General features: G+C 52.4%; 1 protein-coding gene across 1 annotated transcript in view; it reads left to right on the forward strand.

The window, feature by feature from the left end:
- The window catches only part of LOC100736076 (pseudouridine-5'-phosphatase), a 32,285-nt gene that overhangs the window by 7,377 nt on the left and 1,978 nt on the right, over nt 1-22,930 (forward strand). The window contains 2 exon segments of the mRNA XM_063242749.1: nt 15,912-16,085; nt 16,087-16,150. Coding sequence (XP_063098819.1) covers nt 15,912-16,085; nt 16,087-16,150 — 238 coding nt within the window.

Genomic DNA, 22,930 nt, shown 5'->3' on the forward strand with positions numbered 1-22,930 from the left:
TGTTTTCTTCCTGAAAAATCTCTCCTGGTGGTGGCTGTAGGAGTCCGCAGGAGCAGCCGCCCAGGAAGAAGGGCATGTTATCCATTCACTGTTGGTCCTTCCTTTCCTCCTTGAAGCCACCCCTACAGCCTCCCAGCAGGGATCAGTTGCAGTCCAGCGGCAATGGTATTTCCCAGGGCAAGACGGAGCAGTCTTGGACTAGGCTAGGAGGGCTGGGCTGATTCACTGTGGTGTAAGGCTCTGTCACCAGAAGAGCTGCCACAGTGGCAGGTTCCCTGGGGACCCTACCCCATCCCAGTACAGTGCTGTGACCTGTCTGGCCACAGGGCCTGTCACAGGGAAGGACCCCTGATTACTCTGCTGCAGAGTCATGGCCTATCTCTGCCTGATTGTGAGGCAATGGGGAAGTGTGTGCTTGGACCAGTGGCCATGGAAATCATGTCCAATTATGATGTGGGGACTTGTCTTGGCCTAACTCTGCTGCAGGGGTTGTGTGTCTACCCACTGGGCTGCGAAGGTGTGTCTTCTGCTGACCGATGCCAGAGGAAGCTCTTCCTCCACTGGTCCAGCCCCCGGGCAAACCGGACAGGGAGGGGCTTAGAGGCCCCAGCAGACAGGCCGCCCCCACTGGCGTCAGCTGCCTAGCCACCCTCTGGGAAAGCACAGACCCATGAGGGTGTCCTTCGAGAGAGGGGATCTTATGGGGTGGGGAATCTGGAGGGCATTCCCTGCCCATTTACGGCTATGTGTGAACTGCAGCAGCCCCCACACCTACCACTTTCGAACTGTGGACAGGCTTTTCGACCTCCAGAAAAGTAGTAGTTTCCTAGGATTTCCTTTTAATGAGTAGGTGCTGCGATGCCTAGCGTGAAACCGGTCCACATCCATCCCGTGTCTCTTTCCTTCTCCATCCTCTTTGGATCTCTTTTTTCTCCTCCCTCCATCTCTTGAGCCCCTTCTGTTTCAGAAACATCTGAGTTTTCCAATCAGGACAGCATTACAACCCCTTTTTTTTTTTTTTAAATCTTGATGTATGAGATCAGACGATTTTTTCACAAATCCGGCCCATGAAATCTGTGCCCTGCCACTATGTATTTTGGGCAGATCCTGACGGAAACCCATCCTGTGGGTCGGGGGATGTGGTTCTTTGTGGAATCGTTTCGGGTAGGCTTTGTGGACCAGAAGTAGCCAGGCAGATGCTCTCATCGCTGCAGGGCATTCCCTGGATTTCCTGTTGTCCTGACTCTGTCCTCCCGTCCTTGACTGGGAGGTGGCCAAGCCCAGTCCTACATGATGCCTCCACCTCCCTCCTGCATCAGGACTCCAGTCCCGTGCTCTGACTCTCTCCTCACATTTTCCTCATCCGTAAGATTATGGGGCACCACGCAGCAGGAGAGGCAGGCCAGTGTCCAGTGGCCTGGACAGTGACCATCCTGACCGAGCACAGAGGGCAGGAGCAAGGGTGGCCCCTGAGCCCTCCCTGTGCTCCTCAGCCGGCCTGGCTCCCCCCAAAAACCCCTCGATGTCTTCTAGTGCACCTCAGAGTTCATGGGCTGAAAAGTGGTCAACCCAACCAAGAGTTGGGGCCTCAGTGGTGAGGATGGTGCCCTTGCCCGGGGTTAGGGTGGAGCCTTCTGACAGAGCCTGCTGGAAAGCTGAAGAGGAGCTGGGGACAGCAGGACCTGTGGGACAAGGAATGGTGCAAGCAGAAGAGAGGGGGCAGCTTGTGCAGAAGCTAGAACTCCTGCAAGGTTCCAGTAGGCAAGCAGCACTCTTCTCTAGTGAGCAAAGCCAGACTCCCCAATTTGGGGACCTGGGAACAAAACAGGTGTTCTGGCTGCTAATGATCATGGCATCCTTAGCACCTACCAAAAGGGGGTGCCCCAGGGTTCAGGAAACGCCTGATCAGAGCCACTTCCCAGAGTCTTACTCTGCCCCTTACAAGTGGGCTTCCTGCCTTGGCGTCCCTGAGCTCCCAAACAGGACAGGGAGATGGTGGGGGAAAGGCTGCCTCTCTTTAGTCCTGTCTCCCTGCATGAGCTGCAGCACCCCACCTCCTTGTCCTGCCTGGCTCCCTGGCACTCAGGCCTTCAGAATGGGGCTGGGCCCTCACTGACCCCTTGGGCTCCTGGGTACAGGTAGCGGGCAAGGATGATGAGTGATCTTGGCCTCTGCAGCAGTGGAGTCCCTGTTATCAGAACGGCTGTGTGCACACAGTTAGTGGAGTCTGGCCCTCTGCAGGCTGATAAGCTGCACCAGTGTGTATAATCTCCCCTTCAGTCCACACGTGGACGACCAACAGATTCCATGCACCACCTGGCGTGATTCTGGCCTAGATCACAACTCACCCACGAAGCCTGCAGCAGAGCAGAGGTAGCAAAACCACAGGGTGAGCATAGGGGCTGCAAAGGGGCAGAACTAGAGAATCTCAGATTCCCTCCCACCCACAACACAGGGTCAGGAGGTGGTCGTCCAGGGATACACACTCTGTCCCATCGTGATACTCATCACTGTGGCTGGGAAAGTAAGGCAGCAAGTAGAGGGGAAACCCCTTTGTAGCAGGATATGATCCTTCCTCCCCTGTGCAAGTCCATACAATATTGAGGTGGAGATGGCACAGACTGGAAGCCCCCCTTCCCCATAATCGCAGCTCGCTCATTGGTGGGAGCCTCTGGCCAGCCTCGCTCTCCTGATGCTCATGTGTTGCAGATGCATACACAGGCATGCATGGATACACACGTGTGCACACACATGCACATGCTGCGTCTTTGTGAATGAGGCAGCTCGTGGTGGTCTTCAGAGCTCATAGCAGGTCGTAGATAGGGTGAATAGGGCACAACTTCAGCTTACTTTTGTTTTTTATTTTCTTGTTTTTAGTTTAGTTTTGCTTGGTTTGTGGTTGAGAAAAGGTCTCATTACACAATTCAGGCTGGCATTGAGCTCACTTTGCAGCCCAGGCTGGTCACGAATTTACAACCATCCTCCTGCCTCAGCCTCCTGCGTGCTGGGATTACAGGCCTGCCCCATCACCCCTGGCTCAGCTTACTTACGAGCAAGCCCTGTTTTTGTAAACAGCAGAAGTAAGGCAAGCGGGGGCTCATTTTCCCTAGACATCAGGCATGGCCCCAGTGGCTCCTGGAGACACGGAGGGTCCCTCAGCAGGCACAGAGACAGTCCAGTGCCCAGAGCAGCTGAAGGAACACTTGATCTGCTTTAGCAGGGACACAGATCTCATGGCGGATGCAGCTGCCAGAGGCCCAGGAACTGAGCTTCTGGTCCTCTGCTTGGTGACAGCACAGCAGTGCCCACTGGCAGCCTTAGACTGGTCTCCCGCTCATCCTCAAGTGGCCCGGTGGGCAGCTGCCTGTCTGACCTGTTAGGTTCGGGATTCGGCTTACACAGGAACCCAGCAGAGGAGCTGCAGCCCTGGGTTCCTTTCCCTTGCCTTCCCACTCCTCCAGGCAGAGGTTCTTAGAGGGGGGGTGGGATGCTCTGGGGGAATCCCAGTGCAGACCAAGGCCACATTCACGTAATGCTTCCAAGGAGCCATGCAGCCTCTGGGCCACATCTGCCCACTGGGATGTGGGAGTGTGCCTGGCAGCTTATGTGGCTAGTGTGGGGCTTGGGTCCACCGGAACCAGACGTGTCCCTGTGTTCTGCCCTCAGGTCTCAGGGCTAGTGTTCAAGTCCATCTGCTCATGGAGTTGTGGTTCTTCTATTGGCCTTGGTCACAGTCTTACGTCTCCCTTCGGGACTGTATGCTCAGCCTCACCCATGAAAATGCTTGCTCTTGCCTGTTTGTTTTATGGGCAGTGCGTCCAGGGCTGCAGGACTGGCCCACTCACTGGCCATTCACAGGCTGTGATGATGGGGTCTCCTCCAGCTGGCACAGTCAGAGCTCTGAGCCCCAGGGTGAGGGCTGTGTGAGTAATGCGGTATTTTCTGGTTTAGATATTTCTGCATTCAAAGACTGCTCGTGCCTCACTGTCATTTAGTGGACTCTAATGAAGACATCCTAGCTAAGGAAACAGATACAAATCTTTGCTTCCAGTGCTCCTACATATTAAAACACCCGCATCTCTCACAGTTTCCTCAAGTTACAGAACTACAATATCTGTTTCTAAATGGACAGCAGTTCTCATAAGGATTTTTCAGCCACAGCAATGAACTCACAATAGTGTTAGGTTAGAGATTATTGGCGTAACGGCATCAATCAAAATTCTGGCCAGATTTAAAATTTCTGTAGAATGCCAACAAGAAACCACAGTGAAAGGGTCAGGGGTTTAGCTCAGCAGCGTAAGTGCCTGCCTGGCAAATGTGAGGTCATGAGTTTGATCCCCGGTACCAGGAAAAAAAAAAAAAAAACCCACAGTGAACACTGGGAAATCCTTGTGTTTTACAGTAGGAGTTCACAAAATTGGGCTAACACTTTTTAAGTTAGTTCGGAATTGCCATAGTGAGTTACAGAGTCATCTTTGTCTTATTGTTGAATGCCTAGCTTAAAAGGAATCTTGTTTTTTAATGTGAGTTATTTGAAAGGAGAACACACTTCTCCTTCCCATTATCTCATTTCTGTTTCTGTGTGGGAATTGGAAATTGAAATCTTCATTTCCTGGGGAGTTTTATCCTGAGTCTGTGAGGCAGACTAGGTCCGATCTGCGATTCATTGGTGGGAACAGAAAGAAGGCGGGACCACAAACTTGGCCTTGGAGGGTATGTACCAACCCACGGTTATTGCAGATACTGAGCGTGAACCAGGGCATTCTCTATGGTGCATTAAACGGCTTATTTTAGATTTGGTTTTACAGCACTCTGAGGGCTTATTCAGGGAGACTAAATTACGTTGTTATGTCATCTGTGGGGCCATCACAGAATCTGAAAAATCCAATGAGCTAATGTTTTCTAATTCACGCTTTCCTCTTCATCTGGTAATCATAAGCTATTGAAATAGCCATTTTGTACATCGACATTTGGAGTAATTTTCCTTAGACTCCACAATTCTAAAGTGACTCAAAGCGGCTTTGCAGAAACTCAGGGAAGCCCCAGAAAGAGTCATACTGTGTTTCCCCAAACTGTTAGTGTTTCGAAAGGCTCAGCCTCTTCAAATCCTAAGGATTTGCGTTTTGAGGGCTTTCTGGAATGGGGCGGAACCAAGGAGGCTCTCCTGTCCCTTCTGATGGGACAGAATGCCAGGTCCTCTGCCCTGCTGATCCTTGTCACAGTGCAGCTTGGCTGGGTCCTCCCTCGTTGCTGCCTCTGTCAGCCTCACAGGCAGCTAACGGATCCTCGCTTTGGAAGCAGAGGCACCCTGCTCTGGGATCCAGTCTGTAGCTGACTCCTAGCTGAATGGGGACCTGTACCCAGCAGGTAGCCTTGACCCTGGGGGCAGACAGGAGATCTGGCCCAGATCCCTTGAAAAGCTCCACCATTTCCTTCTGAACCCAGGGACTTCCTGGACCAAAATGAATGACCCTGAAAAGTAGAAATGAGATGGAAGGCATCAGACGCGATGAGCAAGGCAGGAAAATGGACATGTCCCAAATGTCCCTCACTCTAGCAGCTAAGGGACCTCCTCCCACTAGGTGAGCATCTGTGCCTGTGGAGCTCAGTCAGGAAAGCCTTGCTTCTCTGTTCTTTGAGTACCTTGGGAAGGGCAGTCTCGAGCATGTTGGGTATCACATTGATTTAATTCTCGTCTGCAGGCTTTTCTGTCATTGGACATGCCGTGGGCCGCATCTCATGAAACTAAGAAACTGTTAGAAAATGTGAAAATCCTACCCGTTTCTGGTTACACCGAGGCATTGTGCAGGTGGTTAAAAGTTCCATATATATGTAAACCAACAAATAGCTCTAATGAGGCGTAGCTGGGTAGTACAAGAATACAGCATTAGCTTTTGGTAGACCTTGATAAACTGGGATGCTGTGTGTTCTTCCATGAGCTGTTAGGTTTCATTATACAGTGGAATATGTGTACACTGTATCTACTCTAATTTCCCAGCCTCAGTTGGGTAGTGGGCTCACATTTGCTCTAAAGCCCTAGCATTACCAGAGGAGAATTACTTGTATGATGGAAGAAGACAGACTAGAGGAGGATTCCTTTTCTACAGTGGTAATCATAGTAAGGATAATATCTTTGTCCTTAGTTTTACAGACCATATAGTATCTGTCTCAATTTCCAGCTTTGCCTTCTTTGTTTCTTTTATTTTCTGTTTTTCTTTCTTTTTCTTTTCTTTTTGGTCTTTTTGAGACAGGGTCTCACTATGCAGTTCAGGCTGCCCTTGAACTCATTTTGTAGCCCAGGCTGGTCTCAAACTCCCCAGTAACCCTCCTGCCTCAGCTTTGCCATTTGAGCAAGAAACTATACACAGACAGTGGGTATGGCTCTGCTCCACAAAAACTGCCTGATGGAATGAAATTCTCATTTCCACATGTCATAGGAAACTCTTTCTGTCTTCCTTTCTTTCTTTCTTTCTTTCTTTCTTTCTTTCTTTCTTTCGCTAATGGAGATTGAACTCACAACCTTACATGATTGCCAGGCTGTTGGGCGCAGGCGCTCAACATACCATACCCCACCCGGGACTAAGGACCACGCCAGCTCCCGCAATGCGCTACATCCCTCTTTAAATTAGCCAACCCGTGCGCACTTCATGCTCACTCCATACTCTGTGGCAACTCCTGATTGGCCACAGCTGGATATAGTAGCCAGAGCCTGCGTCCCATTCCCGCCCTGCTTCCTCATGGCAGCCTGTGATTGGTCACCGCCAAATACATAAACCAGAGCCCACGTAAATAAAGCAGCAGTTAACTGTCGCCCACAAGAGCGTCTCCTGTTTCATTGGGGCTGCGCCGGTCAACTGGTGGCCCATACGGGGAGTGCTGAGACCCTCTCTCCCGGAGCGCTGAGACCCTCTCTCCAACAGTACAGGGAGCACTGAGACCCTCTCTCCTGGAGTGCTGAGACCCTCTCTCCCGGAGCGATGAGACCCTCTCTCTGACAGTACGGGGAACGAGACTCTCTCTCCGACGGAACAGAGACGTTAACAGGTAAAACCGTCAAGCGCCAATAGCGGGGGCTACTCGGCGGGCGGGGGCTGACAGGTTAAACTGCTCAACGTTGGTAGCGGGGGCTACGCAACAGGCAGCGGGGGCTGCCAGGCTGGGTGGCGGGGGCTATCGGGCAACCTTGGGCGGACGCGTCGCAAGGGTCGAGGAACTCGTAAAGAGAGTTCCCGGTGCCGTAAAGAGGCAGGTTTTGGGGGCGCCGTAAAGGGGCACGGGGACTAAGCTGTCCCTGTTACAAAAAAAAAAAAAGGAAAAAGGAAAAAAAATAAAAAATTTAAAAAAATAAAAATAAAAATAAAAAGAAACTCTTGAAATTCTGGTTAACATGGGTAACACCGCTACTCAGCCGCTGTCGGTCGCTTTGGGCGACTTACTGAGAGAAAAGGGATTACAAATGAAACAAGAACAAATTCAAAACTTCCTCGATCAGGTCAATAAGGTACCACCTTGGTTTGGTCCCACGGGGTCTGTTACCATCCCCAGCTGGGATAAATTAGGGAGAGATCTTGACTTTGCAGCAGAAAATGGCCTCCTGGAGCCAGGAGTCAGACCCCTTTGGGCAGTAGTGAGAAGCTGCCTCGCAGACACCTCTTGTCGTGACCATATAAGGGCTGGCGCCATGGCGCTTGGTTACCATCAGGCAGAATCCTCCCGCGAGCAATCTTGCGAGCCCAGTGCCACAGGCGAGGCGACCACACCCAACCCAGAAACAGAGGACTCGTCAGATAATGAGGGGGAGGAGGAAGAAGTATACAAAATGGCAGATGCAGACACCACCGAAAGAGGGAAGTCACACACACGCAGTTGAGAGGGCCCTACTCTGAGGCCATAAATGAGCTGCAACGCAGGATTTCTCAGAGTAAATGGGTCAATGAAAGCGAGTACGGGATCCCAGGGCCGCCCCGTATAAGACCTACGGCTCTACCTCCCGACCCGCATCTTGCAGGGGGTCCAAGTCGAGCCCGCCGCGATTAAGGGCACGCCAGCTCGGAGGCCCCGGGGATCCTTCTGCACCCCTATCTGGGCAAGGGTCCTCCAGTTTACCACCTGTGACCCCCTGGATGGATACTCCCAGGAGATATTATGGGGATTCTCCCTGGCCACCATAAACACCACAAATATGATTTTTCTAAATTGCTCCACCGCAACCTGTTATATGTTATAATGTTGGGATAACAGTACACTTTCAGCTGTGGTTATGCAGGTACTCCAGTTCGCACCGGTTCCAGTTATGGCAGACTCAGACGAGTTTCCTGTGATCCAGCTCGGGCCAACTCTCCAACTGGCTTTCATAAAGGAATGGGCAGGAACAGGGGCTCTGGCTACCATGACTACATTTGCCGCATTCGGCAATCTACTTCTGCTCTGTCGGATTCGCAGACAAAGGAATAGGGACAGAGCAATTATCAAACAAGCATTGCTGGCGGTAGAATCTGGTCAAAGCCCGGCAGCATGGCTCGCCATGCTGTGACGCAGGTGTGGAGCAAAGCATCGCAGGGGGTGTCGTCCTTGGCCAGGAGACACCCCGGTCCCCATGTCGGTGAGCATGCGGGTTGGGCTCATAAAACAATACTCCTGCCCCCTCCAAAAGAGCACCAACGAGTAGTGAGGCATTGTCATGACTGCAGCGTGACACCTCACGAGGGGCACCGACCTCTGGAGACCCTGCGTCAGTTATAAAGAAAGGGGGAGATGTTGGGCACAGGCACTCAACATACCATACCCCACCCAGGACTAAGGACCACGCCAGCTTCCGCAATGCGCTACGTCCCTCTTTAAATTAGCCAACCCGTGCGCACTTCGTGCTCACTCCATACTCTGTGGCAACTCCTGATTGGCCAAAGCTGGATATAGTAGCCAAAGCCTGCGTCCCGTTCCCGCCCTGCTTCCTCGTGGCAGCCTGTGATTGGTCACGGCCAAATATATAAACCAGAGCCCATGTAAATAAAGCAGCAGTTAACTGTCGCCCACAAGAGCGTCTCCTGTTTCATTGGGACTGCGCCGGTCACCAGACAGGTGCTTACACCCCTGAGCTAAACCCCTGGCACAAGAAACTCTTCAGCTGTAGCTGAAATCATAGTTACTGAGCAGGCCAAGCCAGGCAGTTCACATGAGTCTAGGACTTCAGGGTCTGCCTGGGCACACAGGGAGACCTCATCTCCAGTGATTCAGCAATGAATCTTCTTTTTTCTCTTTCCATTGAGAAGTGAGTAGGTAGCGTAGATATGTGTTTTAAAGAATGCAGGATAAAACCAAGGGCTAAAAACACTGAGCAAGATGAGGTGAAGCCTCAGATGTGAAGCAATTGAGCCCCAAATCTCCATCCTCTACATGTAGAATGCAGCTCTGAACAGCCAGGAAGATGCCGTCTGTGTTTGGAGACAGTAAGAGAGAGGCGGGGTCACCAGTGATTGGCCACGGAGGCCAGGTCTGGAGCCCATTCCCCAGGGCCCCTCAACCTCTCTGGGCAGCCCTCCATCTGCATTCTTCTCCCTGCTCCCTGAGGATTCCTTGTACTTTTCACTGACATGGTGCTGTACTCTCTGTGGATAGCCACTGTCTAAAGGGAAGATTGCTGGGGACGAGAGGTCAGTACCCCACCTAAAATCCGAGGACAGCACACAGGGGCATCTGTGCAGGGGGACTCTGCAGGGGAGATGCAGCCTCTCCGCGGGATTAATGAGCTGGCTTCATTCCGAGCTCTTGCATTTGTCACCCTGGGAAAGAGGAAACCGGAATCCAGGGTCAGTTCCCCGTGCCACATACAGTGCAAGGGCATTGGGTGCAGAAACTGTAGACAAATTCCCAGATTAAGGACGTGGTCCTGAAGCTGCAGTCTCTTTCCTCTTCCATGCGCCTGCAAGGAAAGACCAGGTAACGAGAGAGAAGTCCAAGGAAGCTGCCAGGTCAGAGTTGTGCAGTGGACTGGGGCCCTCAGAAGCAAACACCCGGGACAGGGGCAGGAGAGGAGCTGTGCTAGGTTCTCCAGCTAGTTCTGGGGGAGAGAGACTGCAGTTACTGCAGGGCCCGGGGAGCAGGGGTTAGAGCTCCTGCGTCTCATTGTCGGGGAGGTAAATATGCAAGAGGGGCAACTGTAGTCAGGGTTTGCAAAGAAAACAATGTACTACAGGATGCCTAATGTATAGTATGATTTTGTAACAGTCACCCAAAGAGTCCAATACAAAAAATGTGCAGGAAATCTGTGCACTCACCAAGATGCAGAGAATCAAGCTGAGGGCCTGGAGGCCATGGCAACACTCTGCATGAGTCCAGTCGAAGACCCAGAGCCCACAACAATGTCTCCTACAAGTCTGTTTGATGTGTCTGCACTGGGAAAGCCCAAAAGTAAGAGGGGAAGCCAGAAAGGGTGAGGGATCAGTACCAGCAGGCTGAGGGAGCTGCACTGGAGCCAGGAAGCGATGCTCAGAGTAGGGACCAGAGCCTCCCAAAGTGAACCATTCCCATCCTCAGTGACAATAAAGTCCCGAGCTCCTCCGATGATAACAGCTGAGTTCATATCAGGAGGGAAGCTCAGCAAGCTGCTTCAGGAGAGCCCACATCACTTCCTCCCAGTTCTCCTTTTATACGGTTGGTGACAATCCCCAGGGGGACCCTCCACACCCAGAACCACCTGATTCGGGTCAGCTGGGTGTTACAAGTGGATCACCAGTTATTAATCTGCCACAGATAGTGACCAGCTGGGGTCATGGACTACTTCTGCCCCTTGCTGGCATCCTTTCTTTGAGCCCAGGCACCAGGTTCAAGCATCATAATTGGGGGTACCATTTTCTGAGCCCCCAAGAAATTACTATATACCAATAATAAACCCCTGTACTATTAATTAGATGTGTTTTGTTTGCATTCTTAGCACAGTCACTATACAAAAAAGAAAGATGAAGATCAGTGAACCGTAGTAGAGTCCAGAGGCGAATTTGTTTACATTGTTCCCAGAGGCAAATCTGCTGCAGAAAGAAGTTTAGGGGCAGCTATAGCATGAAGACACTTGGAAGGAGCACACTTGCCTCAGATTCCTTTTTTTGGGTGTTTTGTTTTGCTTTTTGAGACAAAAACAAACTACATGATCAGGTTAGTGTTGAACTCCATGGCTGCCCAGGCTGCTCTCCTGAGGACTGGGGTTCTAGACCACCACAACTAGCAAACAATCCTCCTGTTGAGGAAAGGAGTGGGAGAGATGAGAAATCCCTTTCCATGGCTGCCCCCGTCCTACACTTATTTTATTCGGCTATCACTTGTGGGGGTGAAGGTGGACGGAAATCACTGCTGCAGCCCCTGTGGTCTTGGTGGAGATTGAGATTATCCAGGCAGGTGCCAGAGCGTGTGGTGAGGCCAAGCCAGCTGTTCCAGAAGCAGCAGCTTACTCTGTGGGGAGAACTTGGAGCTGGGTCCTGGGGCTGCCAGGGACCAGCCGACCAGATGCTCACAAACCGGACTGTCTCTGGACTGTGTTTTGCAGATGGCAAAGGAACCCCTCTGTGTTTACCTTCTGCCTACTGGCTTCTGTCAGTGCTTAGGGTTTGTCAAGGACGGAAGCAGATGTACACACTGTGCGACCAGGAGAAACAGTGCCCTCTGAGGTCACCTCACTTGTGGGACACTGGTTCATTCTCATGCTCGCCATCACCACCCACCCGCTGTCCGGCCGTCCTGGGGCAGCCAGCACGTTCCCTGGTTGAGCTGCCGGGCTCTGAGGACAGCTTGGGCCTGCTTTTAAAAACAGATCCGTCTCCTGGAACCCTTTGGCTCCGCCATGCCCCGATAGGATGTGAAAGGAGAACGGAGCTGGGGTTGCACTCCGGAGGCCTCCTTTCCTGTGAGCCTGCAGCAGCAGGGTACCTCAGAGCTGGAGGAGAAGGCAGAACGGGGCTCTCACCTGGCCGTTCCTGGTGGCCGCCTGCATCCCTGGAGCTGCTGGGCTTTGTGCTCCCTTCTCCTCACCTCTGCACCCCCTTCACAGACCTCACTTCCCTGTGTGTTTCCCCACCCCACCAGACCCCTTGTCTCCTACAAAGAGGTAACTCATTGGATTTAAGACCCAGGGTCACCTTCAGGGTCAAAACCCAGTGACCTGACTTCCTTGTGCAAGGTCCCACCTTCTAACTTTCCAGAAGCACCTGGGGCGGGTGAGCCAACCCTCTGCATATTCCAGGTTCAGCCTAAAGCCACTGCGGTCATCAGAGTATGTCCCACCCCAGCTGTCCTGCCTCCACCCGGACATGTACTGGAGCATGACTGGGAGGAGTGCCGCTCCCTCCCGCCACCCTCCTCCCTACTTCCTGGCCACCAGGTAGTGAGCAACAACCTTCCCCTAGACCCTCCCTCTGTACTTTCCTTCTGCCGTCTGCCAGCCTGGAACTCAGCTGGGAGCCAAAATAAACCCTGCCCCATTTAAGTCATGGGTGTCAGATATTGTGGCTGAGCCACAAGAAAGTGACCTGTGACACCCCCAAATATCATACTGCCCTGAGCTGGGTGCCAGCATCAGCCACAGGTGTGAGTTCCCTGGAACATACGGGAGCTTCCGGTCTTGCTGGGGTCTCAGGCCTCTGCCCCCAGCCCAATCCCTCTCTCCCTCATTTCTCCCCCACTGCGGGGCACTGTGTGGCTCCATGATGCAGTTCAGTGACTGGGTTCCACTGTTAGGGGCCCCTGGTACATTATTCCGGAGCATCTGATCACCATGGTCAAGAGCCTGCCCCAGTAGCCAGGCACCTCAGACACCTTTCCAGAGGAGCTCAGAATTCACACACATGCCCAGACAAAGGAGGGAGGAGCCCTGCCCAAACCAGCTGTGCTAAGACACAGGTGGAGTCTCAGCAGCAGGGACTAGCCAGATTGAGAATTAAACCTTTAAGAAACCCGGCAGGTCACAGGGGCCAAAGCCATCCGGAACTCTTCACTAGGTGCTTATGCTACTTGGTGGGTTTTTACAGGATGGCTCCATCTTAAAGGATAAATGCATAAAACTTACAAAAATGAAAAATCTATGCTTATTCGCATTTCTTGAATTCTCTTTTTTTTTTTTTTTTACACTTTTTTTTTATCGGCACCAGGGATCGAACTCATGACCGCCACCTGCTTGCAAGGCAGGCGCTTATGCCCCTGAGCTAAATCCCCAACCCCACATATTTCCTGAACTCTGCAGTATATAAACCAATGAACTGTAACCATTTTAGAAGCTGTGTGTTGCGAGCTGAGCTCCGTGTGCATGGAGACGTCCAGTCTTGACGGTTTCCAGCGGAAGTGGTCAGCGTGGGTTTTCATCAGTGACTCAGGCCTGCAGGAGAGGAGAGGTGAGCCCTGTGAGTTAGCAGGGAAGCCTGTGCCTCTGCAGGGGGAACTGAGAATAGAGAGGGGGAGCCAGGTTCTCAGGGTGGGGCGGGGAGCACAGCGTTACAGCAGTGCCCATTTTGGACTCATGGCTGTCCAGCCCCTTCCCCAGCAGGTCCAGGGGCGCAGCTGGCAGCTGGAGTTGCCCCTGTGCCAAGAGCACCTGAGACAGCCTGGGCAGGGACATCTGTTGCTTAGTGCCTAAGCATGCAGACTTTGAAAGACATGAGTTCAAATCCTTGTCAAGGAGCACGCTGTGGATCGCTGCCCTCCAGGGCTGGTCCCTTTCTAAGGGGAAGTTGTCCAGTGTCTGTGGTGTGGAATCCTGGCCACCTGTTGGACCTACCCTTTAGCTTTCCCCTCTTCTTTGTAAATGGCTCCAACTACAGATCTGCCCATTCACACTGTTTCTCTGCCTGGGCCCCACTGCTCAAATCCCTCTCTTTCCCTGTGTGATGTAGCTGGGCTGGGAGACAGGGACCAGTGTGGCATCCTTTCTGAAGTTCCCAGCAGCACTCCCGGAGCAGGGTGTCCACCTCGGTCACCAGCATCCCTTCTAAGGAGCAGACAGACAGGCGTGTTTTAACTCCATGCTGTGCCTTCCATTTTAAAGGTCCCTCTCAGAGCAGCATTTGCTGCCTGAGTCAGAGGGTCCGCTCCTGAGCTAAGGATTGCCCTGCAGAGGGATAGGGAGAGAACACTGCAATGCACCTCTGCACAAAACAACAGACAAACAGGAAGCAGCCGGGTCCTAAGCCTGCAGCAAGGCTGGAGACAGCTAGGAGGAGGCCTGTGAGTCCCGGGACCCTGCAGAGTTCCTCTGTGACCCTAAGGAAGTGAAACTCCCTCACAGCATGAATATTCGGGTCTGGCAGACCACAGCAGGAGGGTGTTTTTCAGAGTGTCCTGCCTTTTGAAAGGCAGATGTGACTACTAGCTTTAAAATCCCCTGCAAGTGCAAATCATTTTGCTACTGGGCATCTCTCCCTGCCACTAGTCTCTTTTCCATAGTGGTTCTTGCTGTCTCCACGCTGGTTAGGTCAAGTTTATTTTGAAAGTTTGCCAATACTTTTTAATACACCCTGATCTTCAGAAGTAGTTGTTGCAAGCTATGCAATGATGAGGCATGGAAATCTTTTTAACTCACACATACAAGCTCCACATAGTACACATATGTTTGCACAGGTTGAGAACTGCTGATGTGAGGAGGTACACGTACTCATGAATTATATGCCTTGGGAGGTCTCGGGATTTTGGCTGGTTTTGCTACCTGAGAAGTGCAATCTTGATACCAAAAGAAGACTTAGCAAATGTCCCTTCCAGTTTCCTGAGATTTTGTTAGAATTCCTGTTACTTATTTCTTGAGTGTATGGGAAAGTCATCGGAGACTCTCTGACCTTAGATAGAGGAAGATTTGTAAATTACACATGCTACCTAGGGGCCCATTCAGCTTATTAGTGTCCTGAGTTCCCTGTCTTTTAAAGAACTAATCTGTTTCATCTAAGTTGTCACATAAATTGATATTGAATCATTCATAACTTTTTTTTCCTTTTTAATGACTTTAGGATCAGTAGTGTTGCTCCATTTCATTCTTTATATTGATAAATTTAGATTTTTCTTTTTCTTCTTGGTCAGTCGAGCTACAGGTCCAATATTTACCTGATCGTTTCAAAGAACCAGCTTTTAGCTTAATCGACTTTCTGTATTGTTTTCTCTTTTTTCTTGTTGTTTCTTCTGTTTTTATTCCCTTCTTTATTTGATTTGCTCTTTCTGTGTGACTTCTAAGGAGAAAGAATAGCCCATCACTGGTCTTACAGTTTATGTTTTTTAAATGTGACTAGCTAGACCACCGAGTTGAGGCCATCTTCTCTACTCAAGCATTAAATACTGTCAGCTTCTTCCACTTTAGTTGCACCCCATAGATGCTAAGGCGTTCCTGTTCTCTACACAGAATTATCTAATGACCTTTTGTGGTTTCCTCTTTCACCCGTGTCTTCCTAGAAACGTGTCGTTTAATATCCAGATAGTTGTAGCTTTCCCATTATTGATCTCAAATGTTACTCTATTCTAGTTGGAGGGAAGGAAAGAAGAGAGGGAGGGAGGGAGGGAGGAAGAAAGGGAGGAAATGATAGCAATGGGAGGGAGGAAGGAAATGAAGGAAGAGGAGTGGGAGGAGGGCTGACAGGCATGCTGGCTTCCTGGTGTGTTCCCGCACACAGAGGTGTGCTCCCATATGAGCAGGAAGCAGGGAGAGAGACAGTGACAGGGAGGAGGACCCTGGTTTCCTGGTGTCCTCCTCCAGGCTCAGCTGTTACCCCAGACCTCCTTTGCTCCGGGAGGATGCCTCCTGAAGCCCATGGCCTCCTGACACACCATGCCGGGGGCAGATGACACAGGCTTGCAGTGACCCCACATACACACATCCCAGCTACGGCACTGAGCCTCGCCAGCACCCCTCCCGCCACACTGCCCCCAGCACACTGAAGGCCCCCTCTGCCTTCCCAGGTGTGGAGAGGCTCATCCACCACTTGCGGAAGCACGAAGTCCCCTTCGCCGTGGCCACCAGCTCGGGGCGTGCGCCCTTCGAGATGAAGACCAACCGACACAAGAAGTTCTTCAGCTTGTTCAGCCACATCGTGCTGGGGGACGATCCCAAGGGGAAGAGCGGGAAGCCGGCCCCCCGACATCTTCTTGGCCTGTGCCAGGCGTTTCTCTCACCTGCTGCCCTTGGAGCAGGCGAGTTGGGCGTGGGCAAGCAGCGTCCGGCATTGCGCGGCGGGTGCGCCAAAGCGCGGGTCTGTCAAGGGTACCCAGGGATCGGAAGGATGCGCCTCAGACTTCCTGAAGGGGCCGCTTGGGACACCTGTGGCCAGGGCTGTTCCTGCAGTGCACACGCAAATCCCCGGGAGCTTACTTCCTCCCTCCGCAGTCACTTATACAGAGATCATGGTGGCCGCAGTGTCTGCTTATGTGGGTTTCCAGCCCCTGTGAGTTTCTGTGCTGCAGCGACTCTGGGAAGGTAGCAGCTTGTGGTTGTGGCCTGCGGTGCCCACAGCCCCCTGCCCAGCCGCCACTGGACTGGGCAGGCCACCTAGAGACACGCGCGAGGCTTCTTCTTGAGGTCTGCCACTGTGGCTCCCTAGGCATTGCTCAGTGGGAATCCTCATTCCCTGGCCCCTGTGGCTGTAGAGTGGTGGTGCTTGCTCCTTGGTGCAGTGGCAGGCCAGGTGCAGGCTAGGTGCAGGTTCAGGCTCAGGGAAGGTGCAGGTGCTGATGCAGGCCAGGTGCAGGCACTTGTGCAGGTGCAGACTGACTCTTCACAGCCTGAGACACGCTCCCAGGAGACATGGGGAAGGTCTCAGCCCCAGACTCAGATCCCAGCATTTGCCTTCTAAATAAAGCTGAACACCTGGGGTGTTCTCAATCGATCCCACTGTGGTCCCAGAGTCCAGTGGCCTTCCTGGGCTTTCTTATCTGAAACACTCAGGGCCACGGGCGCCCTGGGCAGCAGATGCTGCAGTACTTGCATGCACCCTTGAGAGTCCCTCTCAGCGACTCCTGACAGACAGGGTAACTCCAGTACAGAGTTGCATGTGCTGGTTTGCTGTGGAGGAAAGAACCCAGGACCCACCCGATTGAACAGATGCCCATACCAGGCGTGGCAGTGGGCACTGAGTTCCTCCATGGTCTCTTCCTCACCCCATGTGCCCTCTGGCCTCAGGGCCCCCACTGGCCACCCTGAAGTGTTTTTATGTGGGGGCCTCATGATCAAGGTGTGTGAGAGGGTGTCACTAACCAGCTCCAGTCCTGTTCCTGCATTGGAGTTCACACAACCAAAGCCTGCTGGCGACAATCCCAGTCTCTGTGACGTGCAGACGCCACCCTGGCATGACCTTGGGGCACCACAAGGGCCAGCTCCTTAACATGGAAGATTCAGATCTCACCAGGAAGGGCTTGGTCCTCACTCGGGAAATTCCATCACTTTCAGGAGCTCCCGGCTGGGAAGGCAGGAACAAGGGGGACAGGCGTCCTTCAACCTCCATCATGCCGAGGCAGGAGGCGATCCCTGTGCAGCAGGGCTGTGTCCACAGCCCCATACACTGCCTGGCCTGGCCTGGGCAGAATGAGCCATCCTGGCTGCTTCCTCTCTCCCTCCTTCCCTCCTTCCCTCCCCCCTTCCCTCCTCCCTCAAGCCCTGAGCCATGCAGTGCACCAGCTCCCAGCTGCACACATAAGTGCCTCCCTCCCAGTTCCTCCCTCCCAAGTTCCCTCAGGCCAGCCCCTGCATCAGGAATTCCACAGGAGGGAAGGGGTGTGGCTTTTGTTTTCCTTTTCCCCTGGTTAAAGACTACTGGAGGTCATTAGTCTCCCTCCCCAAGCACAAAGGAAAATGAAAGTACCGCTGTGCCTCATCCAGTTCCCAGAGCCAGCGGGCAGCAGACAGAGCAGGGACACTAGATTCAGCGCTGGCCCTTGCATGCTGCCATCAGCATTCCACAGCCAGGGCGACCTGAAGGTCAGCTGCAGGCTCTGCTGGCTGGCAGGCACTGTGCTGCAGAAATGTAGGTGTCCCTGCCATGTGGATGATGCCTCAGAGACACAGAAGGGAGAGCCCATTTGCCTGAGACACCCAGTAGGGTTAGGGGGTAGCACAGCCAGGCAGGTGGCCTCTTGTAGCCTGTAGAGCTGGCAGGGTCCCCCTTACCATGGCTGTGGCAGCCGCCCCACCCCAGAGTGTACCCTGCTGGTTGAAGTGGGAGAGGCAGGTTGCAGAGGATCCTCTTCTGGAAGCCCTCAAGCTGTGCACTTGGCTTGAGCCTGGGACATGCAGAACCAAGGGTGCTGCTTGAACACAGCTGAGTTCGCCAGTTCTGCTGTCTGCTTCCTCCTAGAGGTCAGAGATTCTGCCAGTGTTGCCCTGAGAGATGTATGATACCCCTGGAGCCCTGACTTACTTAGGTAGAGTCAGAGCATAACCGAAAGTGGTGGTGGCAGTGATGGTGATGGTGGTGGTGACAGCAAGCTGACTGTAGGCTTTAACATCTGTCACCTCCCCTCCAGGCTACAGAAACATGCGCCTGCTTTGAAGCATGCAAGTGGCTGTGTTCTGCATGCATGATGTACATGTGCCTGTGTGTGTGTGTAAGGTTGATAGTTACCGATGCCAAAGCCTGAGTCTTTGGAAATCATGTCCCCCCAGCAAGGACATGCTGGCTGAATCTGTCTGCTAATGCTTCTGTCACCTGTCTTACTTAACAGCCACTCCCTGATGTCCAGAACCCAAAGATGACAGTCGCCACCTGTATTTATTACATCCTCCCAAACTGTCACTCGGGGCCTCCAAAATTTCCTCCAGAAATACTTTCTGAAGAGCCCAGTCACTACGGCCTAAACACGCCACAGCTGTCCTGGTGGCAGACCTGGAGCTCTGCTGCCAGTAGGGTCAGCATGCTGAGTGCGGCTGTTGGGTGATGTGACCGCCCCGTGAAGCTGGGCTCCCGGCTCACTCCGCACTACCCTGCCAGGCTGCTACCCACCACCTCGCTCCTGCATCCACGATTCTGTACTGCAGCTGCGCAACCTTGCAAGCTCTGCTTCACTGTTAACTAAGGATAATACCTGCTGCGCCCTGCTTGCATTGTGGTGAATCCTCTAAGCCTCCAGCCCCTCACTGAGCAAAGAGCTGGCAGTAATTCACAGTGGAGAAAGCTGCCTTCTCTGTCACTGACTGAGGGACCTGTGAGCTCCAGTGCCTCCTGCCTGTGTGCTCCTGGTACTTGGAGATTCCCAGCACTGGCTTTATGCCAGCATTTCTGACTTGCAGAGGGAGGAAGGTGTTTGGCTTGAGCTCTCAGCTGGGCTGAAACAGTGGGGGTAAGCAGTGAGTTTGGCCCAGGTGCATTGGGGGGTTTGCAGGGTGAACGGGGGCATCTGATGCTGCTGGGCAGCAGGCGGCCACTCTTAGCCAACCCCAGCAGGGCCCTGTGGCTTGGCGCATCGTGCTTTCGGGATGGGACAGGGTGCAGTGGGCTCCCTCAGCCCCCTTGGTGGAAGAGCAAGAAAGGCCAAACATAAGGCTGTGGGCCTCACAGCACTGACTGGCCAGGGGGGCATGGCCCTCAGGTCAGCCACAGTGGACGCAGACTTCCTGCTACCAAGGAGCCAGCGCTTCTATTGCCAATCAGGAAACTGATGTTTGTCTGTCCCCAGATGAGTGGATAAAGAAAACAAGGGGTGGAGCACCACTCTGCCTAAAAGCAAAAGAAGCTTACCAGGTGGTCATTTGTAGGAAATGTTTGGACTTTACAGCCCCTGTCACAGTTGATAGGTTGTGTCAACTTGAGAAGCTTAGAAGTTTAAGGGAAGGGACTCAGCAGGGAGCCAGGTTCTTTACTTTGTAAACATCTTCAGCCTGTGCAAGAGTGGGCAGGGAGATGGTGTGAGCACTACACCCACCCTAGGGGTGGTAGCCTGCTTATAGTGTAAGGGAGGAGAAGAGGCTGGCTCTCCCCACCTTTTGCTCTGGCTGATTTTGCTGTTATCTGTGCCTTGAAGTGTTTCCCCCTGAGCCATGCCTGTCTGACTTGAAGCCAGCTGATTTTGGACCAAAACCTCCACAAACTGTGAGCTAAATAAATAACCCTTTCCGTCTTTCATTTGGGGTGTTGAGTATTTTCTGTCAGCAGTGAGAGGAAAGTAACTAAGTCACCCCCAAAACTCTGAGCTATCTCACCTCTTTCAGTATGGGTCACCCAGCCCTGTGTCTTTTGTTACAGTAATAGAAAGCAACCTAGGACACTATTACTCGAGGTTTCCCGTATTAGCCTCTACTACACACAGGCTGTTTCGTGTCCATGCTTGATGAAGCTCATGGAGACGCAAACAAGAAGAGGCAGGTGTCACTAATCAGCGGTTTATTAATGTCTCAGCTTCGGGAGAGACACTTCGCAGAGGAGTCATGGTGCTGTAAGGTACTGGTCACAGTGCCATGACCAGCTTGAGCAATATGAAACTCCTCTGTGCATGTCTTATAAGAGCTGCAGGATGGATCTCCATTATCATAATTGTAGCTGATATTGATGGAGCACTTCCTCGCCACCAGACTCTGAGTATCGCTTATTCATGTCTTTATAAAATGAGAGGTTGGCGTGAAGGTATGTTTAAACAGTGCTAAAGTCTGGGAGAGTCTTATTTATCCTGGATTCATTTGTTTGTTCTCCACACCCTTAAATGTATTCCCTCTTCTGTGCAATGAAAAGGTCTCCAAGTAAATCATAATTCTAAAGCTTCGCGTGTTGACTTTGAAAGGTTACAGTCTACCTCTGATGTTCCAGGTGGCCGGGGCAGGGTGTCCTTTCTGCCAATGAAGACATATCCCTTTAAGATTATCTATGACTTCCTCCTCCACAGTGGAGCTGTTTTATGTCCTGCTCAGTGGGCACCTTCCTTGTTTCCTGCCTTTCTTAAGAAGGCCTTTGAGATGGCTTTCCAAAAACTACTGAACGAAGTGGGCTAGAAGAAGCCCTGTCTGAATGAGGTGCTTTGGAGAGAACAGTGAATCAGATTACCGAGATCAAACAAATACTGTGTGAATGGTCCCACGGGTTTCCAAAGGTGGGCCTCTAACAGTACGAGGATCCTTCTGAACCTGTCCAAAAAACACCATTGGACCCTTGCTTTGCTACTGTAGCTTGGCAGATCAGGCAGTCCCAGGACTAGCCAAATTCCCTGTGACCTGCTTCTCTCCCAGACAGGACAGCTTATCTGCTGTGCCAGGAGGAGCTGGTCTTGGAGATGCTGGGGATGCTGGTCAGTTTTTCTTAAGCATCCACCTCATTCTGAGTCTCAAACCCTGACAGTCGGCGGCAGGAAATGAGGCTCTATCATGTGTTGAGGCTTGAGAGGAAATCCTTGCCTTGCCTTGTTACCTGCAAGGCTCTTGGCACAGCCAGAGGATACATTTGTTTTCCAAAAGTTTTTTTTTTTAAACTGTGTCTAAAGCTAGGTATATTGACAGAGCTTCCAAGATGACTTCCAATGCTTCTCCCAGACCAGTGGGATGCAGTTAGCATTGGGATTCATCTTGAAAGCTCTGTGCACCCCTGCTGTAAGAAATTGCTGCCCCTTTGATGCCCTAAAGATAGCACAGATATATCCCAGGGTTGCCTGGATCAGTGTTTCTGGCCTGGTACTGAGTCTCACGGGGCTGAAACTCATTTGTGTTTACCCCCTGCCGTGGTGATGGACTGAATATTTATGTCCTCCCAGAGGCCGTGTGTTGACAGCTCACCTTGGAGTTGGAAGAGCCAGGTGATGAGGCCTGTGGAAGACCATGGGATTGGGAGGGTGAAGCTGCATGGATGGGGGTCCCTGTCCTTATCAGAGGCCCCTCAAGTGCTCCCTTCACACAGGGACACAGCGAGTTGTGGCACCGTCTCGGTGTGCAGCTGGAAGCAGCCTCACCAGACTTCTGTGAATGTGTCACAGGCCCTCAGACAGATATTCTGGGAGGCACTCCCTAGTTATAAAATGGAACATCTTAGTTTTATGTCCTTGATCTTCAGAAAGTTAAAGCGTAGGAGCCTCTGCTCTAGGGCAGGTCCTGACAGGCTGGCCAGGTGAGGGAGAGGGAGGTCACTGTGGAGCTTCTGCCTGTGCAGAGCCTCAGGTCCAGTGGCTCCAGGGGCTGTGGTGTCCAGGCAGGAAATGTCACACCCTCTCCATGACTCCCTCCCACTGCCATCGAGTCAAGGCCATCTTCTCTCCTGGGGACAGAAGCCAGATGGATCACAGCCTTTAGCTTGCTGCAGGGAGAAGAGAAGAGCTTGGCAGAGGAGTGGGGAGAGCTGTCAGAGGAGCTGTCAGGAGGCCAAAGGCCTGGGACAGCAGCTGAGCAACCCATCCCAGACCCATCCAACAGCCAGCCTCTTGGGTCCCGGCCCTGTGGAAGTCAGAAAATAGAGTGGGGCTGGCAGAGTCGGTCCGCTTGCAGTGTTTGCAGTAAGGAGCTGGCTTCCCCTCACTTCTAAGGCAGCTTCTCTCCCCAGATAGCACAGTGCAAACACTCAGTTCCCAGGCGCCCTTGGCATGAATCTGCTGCTAGGAAGGGATAGTCCGTGAAGGACAGAGGACAGGCTGGGCCCCAGGGCAGAACACAGTCACCAGCCGCTGGTCTCTGAGCCTGCTTGGAGAAAGGGCACAGCCAGGGTGAGAGTCGGCTCCTGTTCCTTTCAGGGCTGGCGGTTAGCACATGTGACAGAAACGGCCCTGAGACAGATCTGCTTTTGCATAGAAAAACTTAACTTTCTGTGGCCTGCAGCCTGGGAACAAGCTCATATTCTGACTACTCTCTGTGAGCTGTGGCTGGAGCACCCTGTTTTCTCGTCCTTTGTGCCTACATTTCCTGTGATTGGCAGGCATTCTTTCCAGGTAACTTTGCCTCATTTGTACTTGGTTCCAGTAGATAAAGGAGCCCTGCTCTGGCAGTTTTTACCTGCCGGGATGAGTGGTCTTTCGATGG

Source organism: Cavia porcellus, unplaced genomic scaffold, assembly GCF_034190915.1.
Source record: "Cavia porcellus strain 051 isolate PalLab524CR breed Dunkin Hartley unplaced genomic scaffold, mCavPor4.1 scaffold_33, whole genome shotgun sequence".
NCBI classification, from domain to species: domain Eukaryota; kingdom Metazoa; phylum Chordata; class Mammalia; order Rodentia; family Caviidae; genus Cavia; species Cavia porcellus.